We start from the raw sequence: 15,699 nt of genomic DNA on the forward strand, positions 1-15,699 counted from the left end.
ATTACGTGAAGATAATCATGTGATGTAATCATGTGACCCAGCCGATACATAGCCACGTGGCTTCAATCAGACCCTTATTATGCGCATGCTTAAAATCGCACTCAAAAGTTTCAACCCCCTGTGATTGTTGCCTTTTCAAATTTCTCCGGCGCAGTGTGTAGTTGACGGCCGGCCGAAACGTTAAAGTGTTGAGTGTGTCGCTGAAAAGTGCTCAACTCTTCCAGATTCAAAATAATTCTATTACAACAATTCACTTTCATTCATACATTACATCTTTTGCAACATCTACGTCTAACAACTGTTCCGAATATAGCCCAATGTAGTAATTTACTTTACGCAACAGGGCTTGTGTATTTTGCAGCCACAGCTAGTCATTAACGTATAATTATTAAGTAAATAAAGATTATTACAACCGAACTCGGATAAGCATGATCATTAATTTACATTCATTATTAAACATGATAAACTATCAGAAGCAGGTACAATTCTGTAAAAGTTTTTACACTAAACAATGAAGCACATTACCAATACAGAAATTCTAGCATCTCTCTTAAAGTATTTTCTTTAGCTACTCGATTAGTCCCAGGCGTCCTCGGCTCAGTTCCGTCTGGAAATAGAGACGCCGGGAGAGGAGACCGATCTCCAGTGTACTAATTCTTATTTTTAGCCCTAGAACGTTTTTCTTTTGGTCAATAATTGCGAAATTTTCAGCGATTCACTGAAATTAAATTGATACTCGTGTAATTTTGCCAATAAACACAAGTCAGCATTCATTTTGTCCTGATTTAAGAAAAGAAGGAAATATTATACACTTCAACACTGTAGTGAAGATTAACAAAAATAATTCTTGGACTTTCTAGTGGTACCAAGGCGGTAATTCACTCAAGTGACTCACCCTCGATACCAGTTGGTTTCGAATTATTTCATACACGATCTGTCAGTGTTCCTTCAAAAACGAAAAAACTAAAACAGCTAGAAATTGATTATGGAGAAAGCAAATCCACTGTCAGTTCTTTGTTGGTTTTAAGCGTACTTTTTAGACCATCTAAACCATATTCACCAATTTTATTGCCAGACAAACATAATTTGTTCAGTGTCGAGTTGGATGATTTCAGCGAATCAGCCAGACCTGCTGCACCAGCATCACAAATGCTATTGTCGCACAAATACAACATTGTTAGTGTTTTGTTGGATTCCCTGAGCACACCAGCCAGACATTCTGCACCATCATCGCCAATGCCATTGTCAGATAAATGCAACACTGTGAGTTTTTTGTTATATTTAAGCCCATCAGCCAGATTTGCTGCACCAGCATCACCAATTTTATTGCCAGACAGATTCAACACTGTCAATCTTGTGTTGAATTTAAGCCCATCAGCCAGCTTTACTGCACCATCATCACCAATGCGATTGCGAGACAAGTTTAACTCTGACAGTGTTGTGTTAGATTTGAGCCCATCAGCGACACCTGCTATACCAGCAACACCAATGGAATTTTCAGACAAATTCAATACTGTCGATGTTGTGTTGGATTTAAGCGCATCAGCCAGACCTGCTGCACCGGCATCGCCAATGCCATTGCGAGATAAATTCAAAGCTGACAGTGTTGTGGTGGATTTAAGAAGATCAGCCAGACCTGCTTCACCAGCATCACCGATGGCATTGCGAGACAAATTTAACGTCGACAGTGTTTTGTTCGATTTAAGCCCATCAGCCAGACCTGTTGCACCATTAATAATGCTATTGGAAGACAAATACAACACTAGCAGTGTTTTGTTCGATTTAAGACCATCCGCTAGAGCTGCTGCACCCGCATCACCAATTTCATTGAAAGCCAGATCCAACTCTGTCAGTGTTTTGTTGGATTTAAGCGCATCAGCCACACCTTTTGCACCAGCCTCACCAATGCAATTTTCAGAGACATACAACTCCGTTAGCGTTGTGTTGGATTCAAGCGCTCCAGCCAGACCTGCTACACCAGCATCACCAATGCCATTGCGAGACAATTTCAGCACCTTCAGTGTTGTAATGGATTGAAGCTCACCGGCAAGACTTGCTGCACCAGCATCACCAATGTCATTGTCACACAAATTTAACTCTGTCACTGTTTTGTTGTATTTAAGCACATCAGCTAGAACAACAACGTTTGCAGCACTGAGTTTTCCATCACGTACCTCCAGAGTTGGAAGTTTAAGAAATGAGCCAAGCTCACGAGCCAAGCGCGCTTGGAAACTGCTATGTGTTTGCTTACATTCTTTTGTGCACTCCAATACAACAGTCGACCAACCATCCTTATCTCCCTGGTTCACTTCTTTCATCATACATTTGGTAAGGGTTACTGCGTCTTCCTTGCATCTTACTGCTAGCAACCCACACGTGTATGGAAGCACTTCTTTTAGCCCATGAGCGTATCTCCTGTCGGCAACTAAGCTTTCAGGACTGATTTTCTTCTCGATAAGCTGACAGGACAGAAAAAACGCTGCGAACCATTCTTGGAAACTCTTGTGTTGAAAGCTATAACGCAGACTCGGTTCTAGCTTGCTGCCTCTGGCCTGAACTGACAAAAATCCGAACCCAGGTAACTCATCTGCATGACTTTCAAGCTCACGTTTCTCAAAGTCCAACTTGTCTTCAAGCAAGCCATTCAATGCTATCTGGCCGAGCTGTTTCAGTTGAACGTCGTATACCTCAATGAGGTCCTCTTTGGTCTCTGACAATCCATTCTTCTTTCTGTATCTTCTGAGGATACATCGTGTTATATCCAGGTACAGTTGACTTCTGCTTTCTGGTAAACTACCTTTATTTTCTTCAAAATCGAGGCAAAGGAGCGCAGTGTGCAGAGGATTTGCAACCATGTCTTTAAGGTTTTTATCACTTCCAAGTTCTGACAAGAGCTTTTCGGCGGAATAGTTCGTTTTATCGAAGTATCTGAAGATAAACTTCCTCGCATCTTCTTCGGAAAATCCTTCAATTTCTAGCAGGGTGTCACAGTGTATTCGTACTTTCATTCCAACCTCGTGCCTTGCCGTAGCAACCACGCGACACTTTGGAAATTCTCTGCGGCCCTGAATGATTTCCGTGAACTCTGGCAATTTACTAGTGGGAACCTCATCCAATCCATCGAGTACTAGCAAAACGTTGGACTGATTCTGGCGGATGAAGTTAAAGAATCTCTCTCTAACGTCTTCTCCAACCTCTCGAGGGAGAAGTTGATCATCAATGGCTTCCCTCAGGTTAGACTTCATATCACGACACGTCAGCAACAACACTGTTTCAAACCTTGAAAAGCAATCTTCTTCTTCCTGCTTTCCTGTGCTACATGGCTTCTCTGTACTCCACGGCTTCTCTGTAGCCCAGTCATAGGCAAGCTTTCTGCAGTAAGTTGTTTTCCCCATGCCAGGCTTCCCTTCAATTAACACTGTTCTTGGTTGTGGACATTCTTTATGTGGTTTAAAGATCCCAGACATGCTGACGATGTCGTCTGTGGCTGTTCCTCTTGTTTTTTCCCTGCTGACCACTTTGAGTCTGGTAAAAATACTACCAAGATTAAACTGAAGCTCTTCAAACCAAGGAAACGGTGCGAGCCGTCCCTCGCGGACTTTGTACAGTTGGCGAATCTGGTCAATAAGCTCAGCTGGATTTAAAACATCGAGAAGCAATAAATTAATTAGATAAAGGTTACTTCAAGTACCTTATCTATCTGAAGTAAGAGATATGCAAAACAATCGGCTAGACATAGATTTAAAAATAAAACTGGAAAGTATCATGGTCCAAGGATTTATTTTCCTATTTCTGCTACTGAAGCGAATACGTCGTCAGCAGGTAGCTTCCCAACTCGTTTTCGCCAACGATATTGAACTGAGAAATAGACTGAGGAAAACCTTTGGAACTAAGGAAAAGAGCAAGTCAAGAATATCGCAAGTTTTGAAAAGCGTGATATAGTAACGTGCACTCGTAATTACAAACAAAAGGGTTTAAATTCTTCTGTCGCTTCCCAATGAACTGTAAAGGCTGGTTTGCACAAGCGAATAAAAATTGGAATACTGAATCGACACGGAGATTACCCAAGCTTGCGCATGCAAATGAGCGTCCCTGAACATACAGTAGTACGCAGGTACGTAACAGTCGAAATACAAAGATTTGTATGGATGAAACCACTAGCCAAAAAGTACGGCGGGGGTACCTAATGAAGGTAAAACTATACCTTTCTTCAGGTATGTATTTCCTTGGTTCTTGTGAGGTTTCTAGGCCGATTCATGGCACTTTAGGCAGTTTTTAGCTTCACTCATCTGTCCAAAACCACCTAAATTGCCATAAATCGGGCTAGAAACCTCACAAAAACCAAGGAAAGACACACCTGGAGCAAGGTAAAGTTACCTTTATTCTGCAATACCCCTTCGTATTTGTTAAGCTCAAGAATATAACCGTTTTTCACGGACAAATCCTTATATTTCGACTGTTGCGTAGCCTGAGTACTGCTGTATGTACAGGGATGCTCATTTGCGAGCTTGGGCTGACTTTGGTGTAACTGCACCGTTCTTTTAGAACAAGAAAATACCCCATCCTTAACTGAACTAAAGAGCACGTGGAATACTTTCTTGGTAGCTGTAGAAAACCTTGGAAACCAATTTATGTCAAGAGGACAGTTTGTCAGTTTTGACTTTAGAATTTCAACTATTTATTTTCAGTTTATTTGCAATAGTGAAAGTACTGAAAGCAACATCCAAAGCCTATCGTCTTGTCAATTTTGAGGCATTGTCAGCTAAGAACACTTTTGATAGCTTTTACTACTGCAGATCATTTATATTGCTTCTTCTCAAGCTGATTTGCAATCCAGGGGCTACCATCAAATGAACCAGGGACGGCACTGAGGGAGATTTCAATCCGACCTGTACCACAACATCTAACTACAGTTTAACCGGTGTACAAGTCTGTGATTTTCTAATTTAGGAGAACAGGTGGTCAGACTGTACTAGGCACAGACCTTACCTTCCATGCTGGGGATCTTTTTTACAGGAGTACTCATCTGCTCGCCTTTTTCTCTGGTGCTGTCTATGAACCAAAAGGTATAGTTTGATTAAGCGAAACTGATCCACACCCAACCTTTACATTACCGCTATTTAATCCCACGAAGCTAATCACAGGCTTTCTTTGTTCAAAAAGGGCGAATAACTCGTGGTATTCAATAACAAGAAAGTTCCTTTTCGAGATGAAACATCTATTTTACTTCTCTTCTGTGGAGAGACGTTTTTCGTACTATAACATTATTCCTTCGAAACGCTGATCTTGCAAATGCTTGTTATTTCGGTCACTCTAGGAGAGGGATTGGGTATCAAAAGGATTTACCGCATCTGCTTGTAAAGTTAGTTTTTTTCCCCAGACTAAAATTTCTTATGTAGTAAAACTTATTTTATGTCATCACCTTGGTAGTGGGGCCAGTCACTGAAAACGTTTGCATCACTCAAAAAATTGAAAACAAATGAGCGTCCCTGAACATACAGTAGTACGCAGGTACGTAACAGTCGAAATACAAAGATTTGTATGGATGAAACCACTAGCCAAAAAGTACGGCGGGGGTACCTAATGAAGGTAAAACTATACCTTTCTTCAGGTATGTATTTCCTTGGTTCTTGTGAGGTTTCTAGGCCGATTCATGGCACTTTAGGCAGTTTTTAGCTTCACTCATCTGTCCAAAACCACCTAAATTGCCATAAATCGGGCTAGAAACCTCACAAAAACCAAGGAAAGACACACCTGGAGCAAGGTAAAGTTAACTTTATTCTGCAATACCCCTTCGTATTTGTTAAGCTCAAGAATATAACCGTTTTTCACGGACAAATCCTTATATTTCGACTGTTGCGTAGCCTGAGTACTGCTGTATGTACAGGGATGCTCATTTGCGAGCTTGGGCTGACTTTGGTGTAACTGCACCGTTCTTTTAGAACAAGAAAATACCCCATCCTTAACTGAACTAAAGAGCACGTGGAATACTTTCTTGGTAGCTGTAGAAAACCTTGGAAACCAATTTATGTCAAGAGGACAGTTTGTCAGTTTTGACTTTAGAATTTCAACTATTTATTTTCAGTTTATTTGCAATAGTGAAAGTACTGAAAGCAACATCCAAAGCCTATCGTCTTGTCAATTTTGAGGCATTGTCAGCTAAGAACACTTTTGATAGCTTTTACTACTGCAGATCATTTATATTGCTTCTTCTCAAGCTGATTTGCAATCCAGGGGCTACCATCAAATGAACCAGGGACGGCACTGAGGGAGATTTCAATCCGACCTGTACCACAACATCTAACTACAGTTTAACCGGTGTACAAGTCTGTGATTTTCTAATTTAGGAGAACAGGTGGTCAGACTGTACTAGGCACAGACCTTACCTTCCATGCTGGGGATCTTTTTTACAGGAGTACTCATCTGCTCGCCTTTTTCTCTGGTGCTGTCTATGAACCAAAAGGTATAGTTTGATTAAGCGAAACTGATCCACACCCAACCTTTACATTACCGCTATTTAATCCCACGAAGCTAATCACAGGCTTTCTTTGTTCAAAAAGGGCGAATAACTCGTGGTATTCAATAACAAGAAAGTTCCTTTTCGAGATGAAACATCTATTTTACTTCTCTTCTGTGGAGAGACGTTTTTCGTACTATAACATTATTCCTTCGAAACGCTGATCTTGCAAATGCTTGTTATTTCGGTCACTCTAGGAGAGGGATTGGGTATCAAAAGGATTTACCGCATCTGCTTGTAAAGTTAGTTTTTTTCCCCAGACTAAAATTTCTTATGTAGTAAAACTTATTTTATGTCATCACCTTGGTAGTGGGGCCAGTCACTGAAAACGTTTGCATCACTCAAAAAATTGAAAACAAATGAGCGTCCCTGAACATACAGTAGTACGCAGGTACGTAACAGTCGAAATACAAAGATTTGTATGGATGAAACCACTAGCCAAAAAGTACGGCGGGGGTACCTAATGAAGGTAAAACTATACCTTTCTTCAGGTATGTATTTCCTTGGTTCTTGTGAGGTTTCTAGGCCGATTCATGGCACTTTAGGCAGTTTTTAGCTTCACTCATCTGTCCAAAACCACCTAAATTGCCATAAATCGGGCTAGAAACCTCACAAAAACCAAGGAAAGACACACCTGGAGCAAGGTAAAGTTACCTTTATTCTGCAATACCCCTTCGTATTTGTTAAGCTCAAGAATATAACCGTTTTTCACGGACAAATCCTTATATTTCGACTGTTGCGTAGCCTGAGTACTGCTGTATGTACAGGGATGCTCATTTGCGAGCTTGGGCTGACTTTGGTGTAACTGCACCGTTCTTCTAGAACAAGAAAATACCCCATCCTTAACTGAACTAAAGAGCACGTGGAATACTTTCTTGGTAGCTGTAGAAAACCTTGGAAACCAATTTATGTCAAGAGGACAGTTTGTCAGTTTTGACTTTAGAATTTCAACTATTTATTTTCAGTTTATTTGCAATAGTGAAAGTACTGAAAGCAACATCCAAAGCCTATCGTCTTGTCAATTTTGAGGCATTGTCAGCTAAGAACACTTTTGATAGCTTTTACTACTGCAGATCATTTATATTGCTTCTTCTCAAGCTGATTTGCAATCCAGGGGCTACCATCAAATGAACCAGGGACGGCACTGAGGGAGATTTCAATCCGACCTGTACCACAACATCTAACTACAGTTTAACCGGTGTACAAGTCTGTGATTTTCTAATTTAGGAGAACAGGTGGTCAGACTGTACTAGGCACAGACCTTACCTTCCATGCTGGGGATCTTTTTTACAGGAGTACTCATCTGCTCGCCTTTTTCTCTGGTGCTGTCTATGAACCAAAAGGTATAGTTTGATTAAGCGAAACTGATCCACACCCAACCTTTACATTACCGCTATTTAATCCCACGAAGCTAATCACAGGCTTTCTTTGTTCAAAAAGGGCGAATAACTCGTGGTATTCAATAACAAGAAAGTTCCTTTTCGAGATGAAACATCTATTTTACTTCTCTTCTGTGGAGAGACGTTTTTCGTACTATAACATTATTCCTTCGAAACGCTGATCTTGCAAATGCTTGTTATTTCGGTCACTCTAGGAGAGGGATTGGGTATCAAAAGGATTTACCGCATCTGCTTGTAAAGTTAGTTTTTTTCCCCAGACTAAAATTTCTTATGTAGTAAAACTTATTTTATGTCATCACCTTGGTAGTGGGGCCAGTCACTGAAAACGTTTGCATCACTCAAAAAATTGAAAACAAATGAGCGTCCCTGAACATACAGTAGTACGCAGGTACGTAACAGTCGAAATACAAAGATTTGTATGGATGAAACCACTAGCCAAAAAGTACGGCGGGGGTACCTAATGAAGGTAAAACTATACCTTTCTTCAGGTATGTATTTCCTTGGTTCTTGTGAGGTTTCTAGGCCGATTCATGGCACTTTAGGCAGTTTTTAGCTTCACTCATCTGTCCAAAACCACCTAAATTGCCATAAATCGGGCTAGAAACCTCACAAAAACCAAGGAAAGACACACCTGGAGCAAGGTAAAGTTACCTTTATTCTGCAATACCCCTTCGTATTTGTTAAGCTCAAGAATATAACCGTTTTTCACGGACAAATCCTTATATTTCGACTGTTGCGTAGCCTGAGTACTGCTGTATGTACAGGGATGCTCATTTGCGAGCTTGGGCTGACTTTGGTGTAACTGCACCGTTCTTCTAGAACAAGAAAATACCCCATCCTTAACTGAACTAAAGAGCACGTGGAATACTTTCTTGGTAGCTGTAGAAAACCTTGGAAACCAATTTATGTCAAGAGGACAGTTTGTCAGTTTTGACTTTAGAATTTCAACTATTTATTTTCAGTTTATTTGCAATAGTGAAAGTACTGAAAGCAACATCCAAAGCCTATCGTCTTGTCAATTTTGAGGCATTGTCAGCTAAGAACACTTTTGATAGCTTTTACTACTGCAGATCATTTATATTGCTTCTTCTCAAGCTGATTTGCAATCCAGGGGCTACCATCAAATGAACCAGGGACGGCACTGAGGGAGATTTCAATCCGACCTGTACCACAACATCTAACTACAGTTTAACCGGTGTACAAGTCTGTGATTTTCTAATTTAGGAGAACAGGTGGTCAGACTGTACTAGGCACAGACCTTACCTTCCATGCTGGGGATCTTTTTTACAGGAGTACTCATCTGCTCGCCTTTTTCTCTGGTGCTGTCTATGAACCAAAAGGTATAGTTTGATTAAGCGAAACTGATCCACACCCAACCTTTACATTACCGCTATTTAATCCCACGAAGCTAATCACAGGCTTTCTTTGTTCAAAAAGGGCGAATAACTCGTGGTATTCAATAACAAGAAAGTTCCTTTTCGAGATGAAACATCTATTTTACTTCTCTTCTGTGGAGAGACGTTTTTCGTACTATAACATTATTCCTTCGAAACGCTGATCTTGCAAATGCTTGTTATTTCGGTCACTCTAGGAGAGGGATTGGGTATCAAAAGGATTTACCGCATCTGCTTGTAAAGTTAGTTTTTTTCCCCAGACTAAAATTTCTTATGTAGTAAAACTTATTTTATGTCATCACCTTGGTAGTGGGGCCAGTCACTGAAAACGTTTGCATCACTCAAAAAATTGAAAACAAATGAGCGTCCCTGAACATACAGTAGTACGCAGGTACGTAACAGTCGAAATACAAAGATTTGTATGGATGAAACCACTAGCCAAAAAGTACGGCGGGGGTACCTAATGAAGGTAAAACTATACCTTTCTTCAGGTATGTATTTCCTTGGTTCTTGTGAGGTTTCTAGGCCGATTCATGGCACTTTAGGCAGTTTTTAGCTTCACTCATCTGTCCAAAACCACCTAAATTGCCATAAATCGGACTAGAAACCTCACAAAAACCAAGGAAAGACACACCTGGAGCAAGGTAAAGTTACCTTTATTCTGCAATACCCCTTCGTATTTGTTAAGCTCAAGAATATAACCGTTTTTCACGGACAAATTCTTATATTTCGACTGTTGCGTAGCCTGAGTACTGCTGTATGTACAGGGACGCTCATTTGCGAGCTTGGGCTGACTTTGGTGTAACTGCACCGTTCTTTTAGAACAAGAAAATACCCCATCCTTAACTGAACTAAAGAGCACGTGGAATACTTTCTTGGTAGCTGTAGAAAACCTTGGAAACCAATTTATGTCAAGAGGACAGTTTGTCAGTTTTGACTTTAGAATTTCAACTATTTATTTTCAGTTTATTTGCGATAGTGAAAGTACTGAAAGCAACATCCAAAGCCTATCGTCTTGTCAATTTTGAGGCATTGTCAGCTAAGAACACTTTTGATAGCTTTTACTACTGCAGATCATTTATATTGCTTCTTCTCAAGCTGATTTGCAATCCAGGGGCTACCATCAAATGAACCAGGGACGGCACTGAGGGAGATTTCAATCCGACCTGTACCACAACATCTAACTACAGTTTAACCGGTGTACAAGTCTGTGATTTTCTAATTTAGGAGAACAGGTGGTCAGACTGTACTAGGCACAGACCTTACCTTCCATGCTGGGGATCTTTTTTACAGGAGTACTCATCTGCTCGCCTTTTTCTCTGGTGCTGTCTATGAACCAAAAGGCGTAGTTTGATTAAGCGAAACTGATCCACACCCAACCTTTACATTACCGCTATTTAATCCCACGAAGCTAATCACAGGCTTTCTTTGTTCAAAAAGGGCGAATAACTCGTGGTATTCAATAACAAGAAAGTTCCTTTTCGAGATGAAACATCTATTTTACTTCTCTTCTGTGGAGAGACGTTTTTCGTACTATAACATTATTCCTTCGAAACGCTGATCTTGCAAATGCTTGTTATTTCGGTCACTCTAGGAGAGGGATTGGGTATCAAAAGGATTTACCGCATCTGCTTGTAAAGTTAGTTTTTTTCCCCAGACTAAAATTTCTTATGTAGTAAAACTTATTTTATGTCATCACCTTGGTAGTGGGGCCAGTCACTGAAAACGTTTGCATCACTCAAAAAATTGAAAACAACAGACGCTGCCATAACACTGGCAAAACTTTGCCAGCAGGGAACAGTTGGCGATTTATCGGCAAAATCTGCAATGCCTTTGACGACAAGCCATTCTATGCCTTGGTCAAATGCGGCCCCATAGAGACCTGCAATAGAAAGGCAATTTTTGAACACAATGCATTACAGTGCTCCTGATCAGTACGTTGATAACTCAGTCAGCTATGCAAGCCAGAAGAGAATGGAGCTATATTATTTCTTGTTACTCACAGTCAGTTTGACAATCATAGCCTTTCTTTCTAAAAAAGAACTGCTGTTGGTGACTGACGTGTTAACAGCTTGAGCATAAGTCAAGAGTCACTGAATTAAGAAAAAAAATTATTTTTGGAATATGTTTGTGTAGTTTGAGTTCATTACTATAGTAATGGTTACTCTAGTTAATGCCACTAAGTGCATTGCTGAATTCTACGCACATTTCGGACCTGGGTCCCGTTTGTCGAAAGTCCCGGAAACTTTTCAGGTCTGCAACGCCATTTTCAGTTAATCTGTATCCAAAAACAGGGAAGTGTATACGCCTGAAACGTCTCTTATGAAGAGAACATCTGTTCATAGTAAGAATATGTGAATAAAACAGCTCTGTCAGTAGTCATGAGGTTTGAGATCTTGCTACGGCTTTCCAGGTGCGAAAACTTTTCGGGACCTTCGAGAAACGGGCCCCTGGCCTTCCTTCAGTGCTACGTTTTCAATGAGGACACGGCATTAGGTGGTCAATGATGGGTGGGTTCCCTTTAAAAATTCACAATAGTGGACAATGATGTATCATCATGCTCAAGTGAGTTCAGTCTGTCAAGTGACTAGCTCTGAGGATCGTTTTCGAGGTAACAAACACTGCGTTAAGTAACATTTGACGAAAATGGGAAAATGTTTTGAGTCGTTTCGGCAAGTTAGAAGTTTTTAAAAGGACGGTGTCTACTTTTGTTAGTGCGCACACGCTCTGTGCATCACGCAAGGCATGGTTTAAGGTGGCTCCCTAGAGTATTTACGAACACCATCCCTATAGAGCGCGAGTTAGAAAAGGAAACTTAGTTAATTCCTCTTAAAGTTTTCCCTGTAGAGATTTACCAGTATGGGTACTGTTAAAATAAGGCTCATTTTTTGGTTGTCAATTTTTGGATTAAGGCCGTTACCATGGGAACATATCATCTAATGACAGGCAGATATATTCCTTATTTTGGCCTAAACTCCTTAATATTTATACTTTCCTTTGGTGAAATTTTTTCATACTTTGCCACATCATGGAAATGATATTGCCTGACATTTTGAATTGGTAAAAAGTCAAGGTTGTTCAGACGGTTTTTCCAATATTCTGTAATTTGTCAATCTTGTGAATATATTAGATTAGCTCTGACAGGTTTTAACAAAAATACGGTATTTTATAGGAATTGTATGTGGTTACAACTGAGCCAAATTTAAAAAACTTCACCGAAGGAAACGCGAGAAAATTCACTGTCAGTCTTGGTTTTTGGGCTCCACTTGACGTCATAAAAATCGAAAAACACTAAACGTTTTCCTTTGAGCGCAAGCAGATTACCTTTCGTCCTATGCGCGCTTGCAATCGTAAAACTATACGGAGCCCCTGGGTTGACATTGACGCAATCAACTACGCTACCAAGTACACGGCTAAAATGAAAGCAAAATTTTCTTCTGTAACCAAATCAAGTTTAATGAACCTGTACTTAAACCAGAAACACCAAAATAGCAGCATATCGCTAACCACTAACTGTTAACGTCTTCCAGCTAAAAAACTAGCTGTTATCTGTCGAAAATTATATTTGCGCGCGCAAAAGAGGTGCGAGATACGCAAATGTTTTACTTACTGGGAAGGTGACAGGAAAAATTATAACGGGCACCGTAAAAGTTTTCAGAAAAGATCAAAAACTTATAAAACGCGTGGTTACCCCTACATTTTATGTTATGAAATGGAAGTGGCAAGCCTATTCAACACGTGGTTAGTTTCTGATTGTGAGCAAAAGGTATTTAGACTATATTTTAGCTGAACCAGAGGAAGGCTGTCAGAGACGCTACAAGCGCTGTCGCAACGATTTTGGTACTAAAAACATACCAAAAAGGTTTTGGATTACCATTTACCATGTAGTTTTAAGATCTTTATAAATGTGTTTGCTTTTCTGTATGTAAAGGCGAATTCTAAAGAAATCTAAATGCTGAGGTCAGCATTTTTTTAAGATTCAAGGCTAATTATCTCAATAAAATGCGTGGCTACCCCCATTTTTCTTTGTGGAGTCCAATAGCCCTTGCAAAGATCTACTTTTTTCGCATATTCCTAACCTGGCGCAAAAACCTTTGTATTTAGTAGGCACCGTCGACCTTAATTAGTTAACCAGTTCCAACGGTATTACTATTAAAGGACCCTAGACAGGCCCCCGTCATTTTCGATGCCATCGAAATTATTGATATTGCTTGTAATATATCAAACACGAAAGACAGTGTTTGACCACATTTCTAAACACCGAGAAGAGAGCTGAAAATGCGACGCGCAGCGGAGTATTTTTGACGAACTTCGAGGTGAAGACATGATTGATCTTTCGTAGTTGCACAGTGATTTCCTTCCTTTCGACATGCTCCGAATAAAATATAATAGCCACACTCTCGCATGTAAACAAAAACAAAGGTGTGGCTGACTAGGGCCCTTTGTACCAATCCACGTGAATATGTATACATGAACGTGAGTGCAGTTGTCAGCTCTTTCAGCTAATTAATTAAATTTATTGCAAAATAAATTATACATCAACCGTACCTTCTCCCTCCATTTCCAATGCCATCGCTTGGGGGCAGAACTTAACCAGTTCGTCACGTCGCCCATCATCACTAACCTTCTCAGGGCCACTCAAAATCTCACCATCGCTGTGTACTTTCACTTCTCGTACTTCAGGACTTTTCAACGGTGCTTTCCAACCATCCGCTACGTGTTTGATGAGTCGAAGAAAACGTCGGCTCACAACATTTCTTGTGCCAGTGGATTGTTCTTGGCCATCTTTGACGATTTTGGGGGCATATGTTGTTAGCTTTGCAGAAACAACGACATCTCCGAGTTTGGTTCTGATCTTGTTAAGACCACTACAGTACCCCACAGAAATGGCTCCCTTGGGCCGCAGGACCGTGATGGCATTTTGCACGGTAATCAAAGAGCTGCCAGGACCGGTGGAACCCTCATGGCATCTCATCAATCCAATTTTCAGTTTTGCTTCTTGGTCGTCGGCCACATCACCAAAGTAAACATAAGTTCCGAGACTAGAAATATAGCTTTTAAATGGATTTCTTAAGTGTGCATAGCAACTTAAGAACTCGCATTCTTTGACAGTCACTAACAGAATGTCTATAGGGAGCCAAAGACTTGGACACTTTGTAGCTTTTGGAAGGTCACCCTGGTTTGGAATAACAATTTTAAGCTCAGGTGGGTCGCCTTTACTGTCCTTTAATCTCTTACCACTTTTTTTTGTTGCCCTGGACATACTAGTCAACACTGTTCAGGCATTTTCTACAAGGAAAGAGATTAGAAAAAGAGTTACAATGATTGTAATAATTATTATTAAATGACTGACAGAGTCAAACGGTGGAGCGATTGCAAAAGTAAGTTACTGCTTTGAACAGTGCATCGAATAGTAAGAATCCTTTGCAGATCTTCGCGGCTATCACCACGAAAAAAACCTGGCTCTTTTTGCCCATATGCGCACGATAGCTGTACTGTATAAAACATCAAATACTTCAAAGGTTTTTTTTTACAATAACTGTCTAATTTCTCGCGCGCTGATTGGCTCATTTTCATCATCAATAAGAGTACAGACGGATAAAATTTTAATTTATGCAAGCTTTTAAGTTCAACTTTCAGCTGTCAACTTTTTAACCAATGAGATTTTATGGACTTTTTTAAGTAGCCAATCAAAAAGCGAGAAAAGCTATTGACGATGTTCGCGTCATTTTGAATAAAATTCGCTTATCTTTGTTTACGGCAAGTTTACGGCGTCTTTTCCCCTCATTTATCCCCGGCATTTGACCATTTTGGGGTCTTGTTATTATAAAAAACAAATTGACGTCAGTTTTTTTGCGTCTGTCCTCTTATTGATGATAAATTTCGTCATAACATTGTCAAAGTTTACTGCGGAACTTTTATCCGTCTGTACTCTTATTGATGATAAAAATGAGCCAATCAGCGCGCGAGAAATTAGACAATTATTGTAAAACAAAATATTTAATAGACCTCACCTGGAACTACAAGATAGGTTACCTTGGTGTCAACTGAAGAGTTCTGGCAGCGACTGAAATAATGCAAAAAGTTCGTTTGAAGAGGAACTGAAAAGAACAAACACGAGATTAGTTTAGGAAAAGGGCACCCATGTTTTCATAACCAGATGTAAACAGATACCTTAGCGAGCAGGCTTGGGTTTTGTTTGCAGTGTGACTTGAGTAACAAGGCCGAACGTATCAACACTGTACGCTACAACAGCAAGGACGACAATATTTGCAACAATAGATTATTAATATCGATTAAAGTTAAAGTACTGGTTGTACAAGGACAACAAAAAAAGGACAGCTATGCATTTACTTAGGAGAACAATAATGGTTGAGTAATAGCGCCA

General features: G+C 40.2%; 1 protein-coding gene across 1 annotated transcript; it reads right to left on the reverse strand.

Moving 5' to 3' along the window:
- Positions 1-11: 11 nt before the first annotated feature.
- Positions 12-15,699, reverse strand: LOC145492848 (uncharacterized). Its single transcript, XM_081472225.1, has 4 exons — positions 15,326-15,699; positions 13,860-14,600; positions 11,011-11,193; positions 12-3,634 (listed from the first exon to the last, which is right to left on the reverse strand). The coding sequence occupies exons 2-4, from the start codon at positions 14,572-14,574 to the stop codon at positions 984-986; spliced, it is 3,549 nt and encodes a 1,182-aa protein (XP_081328351.1). The 5' UTR covers positions 14,575-14,600; positions 15,326-15,699; the 3' UTR covers positions 12-983.

The sequence above is a fragment of the Orbicella franksi genome, chromosome 7 (assembly GCF_964199315.1).
Source record: "Orbicella franksi chromosome 7, jaOrbFran1.1, whole genome shotgun sequence".
Classification (NCBI taxonomy): Eukaryota; Metazoa; Cnidaria; class Anthozoa; order Scleractinia; family Merulinidae; genus Orbicella; species Orbicella franksi.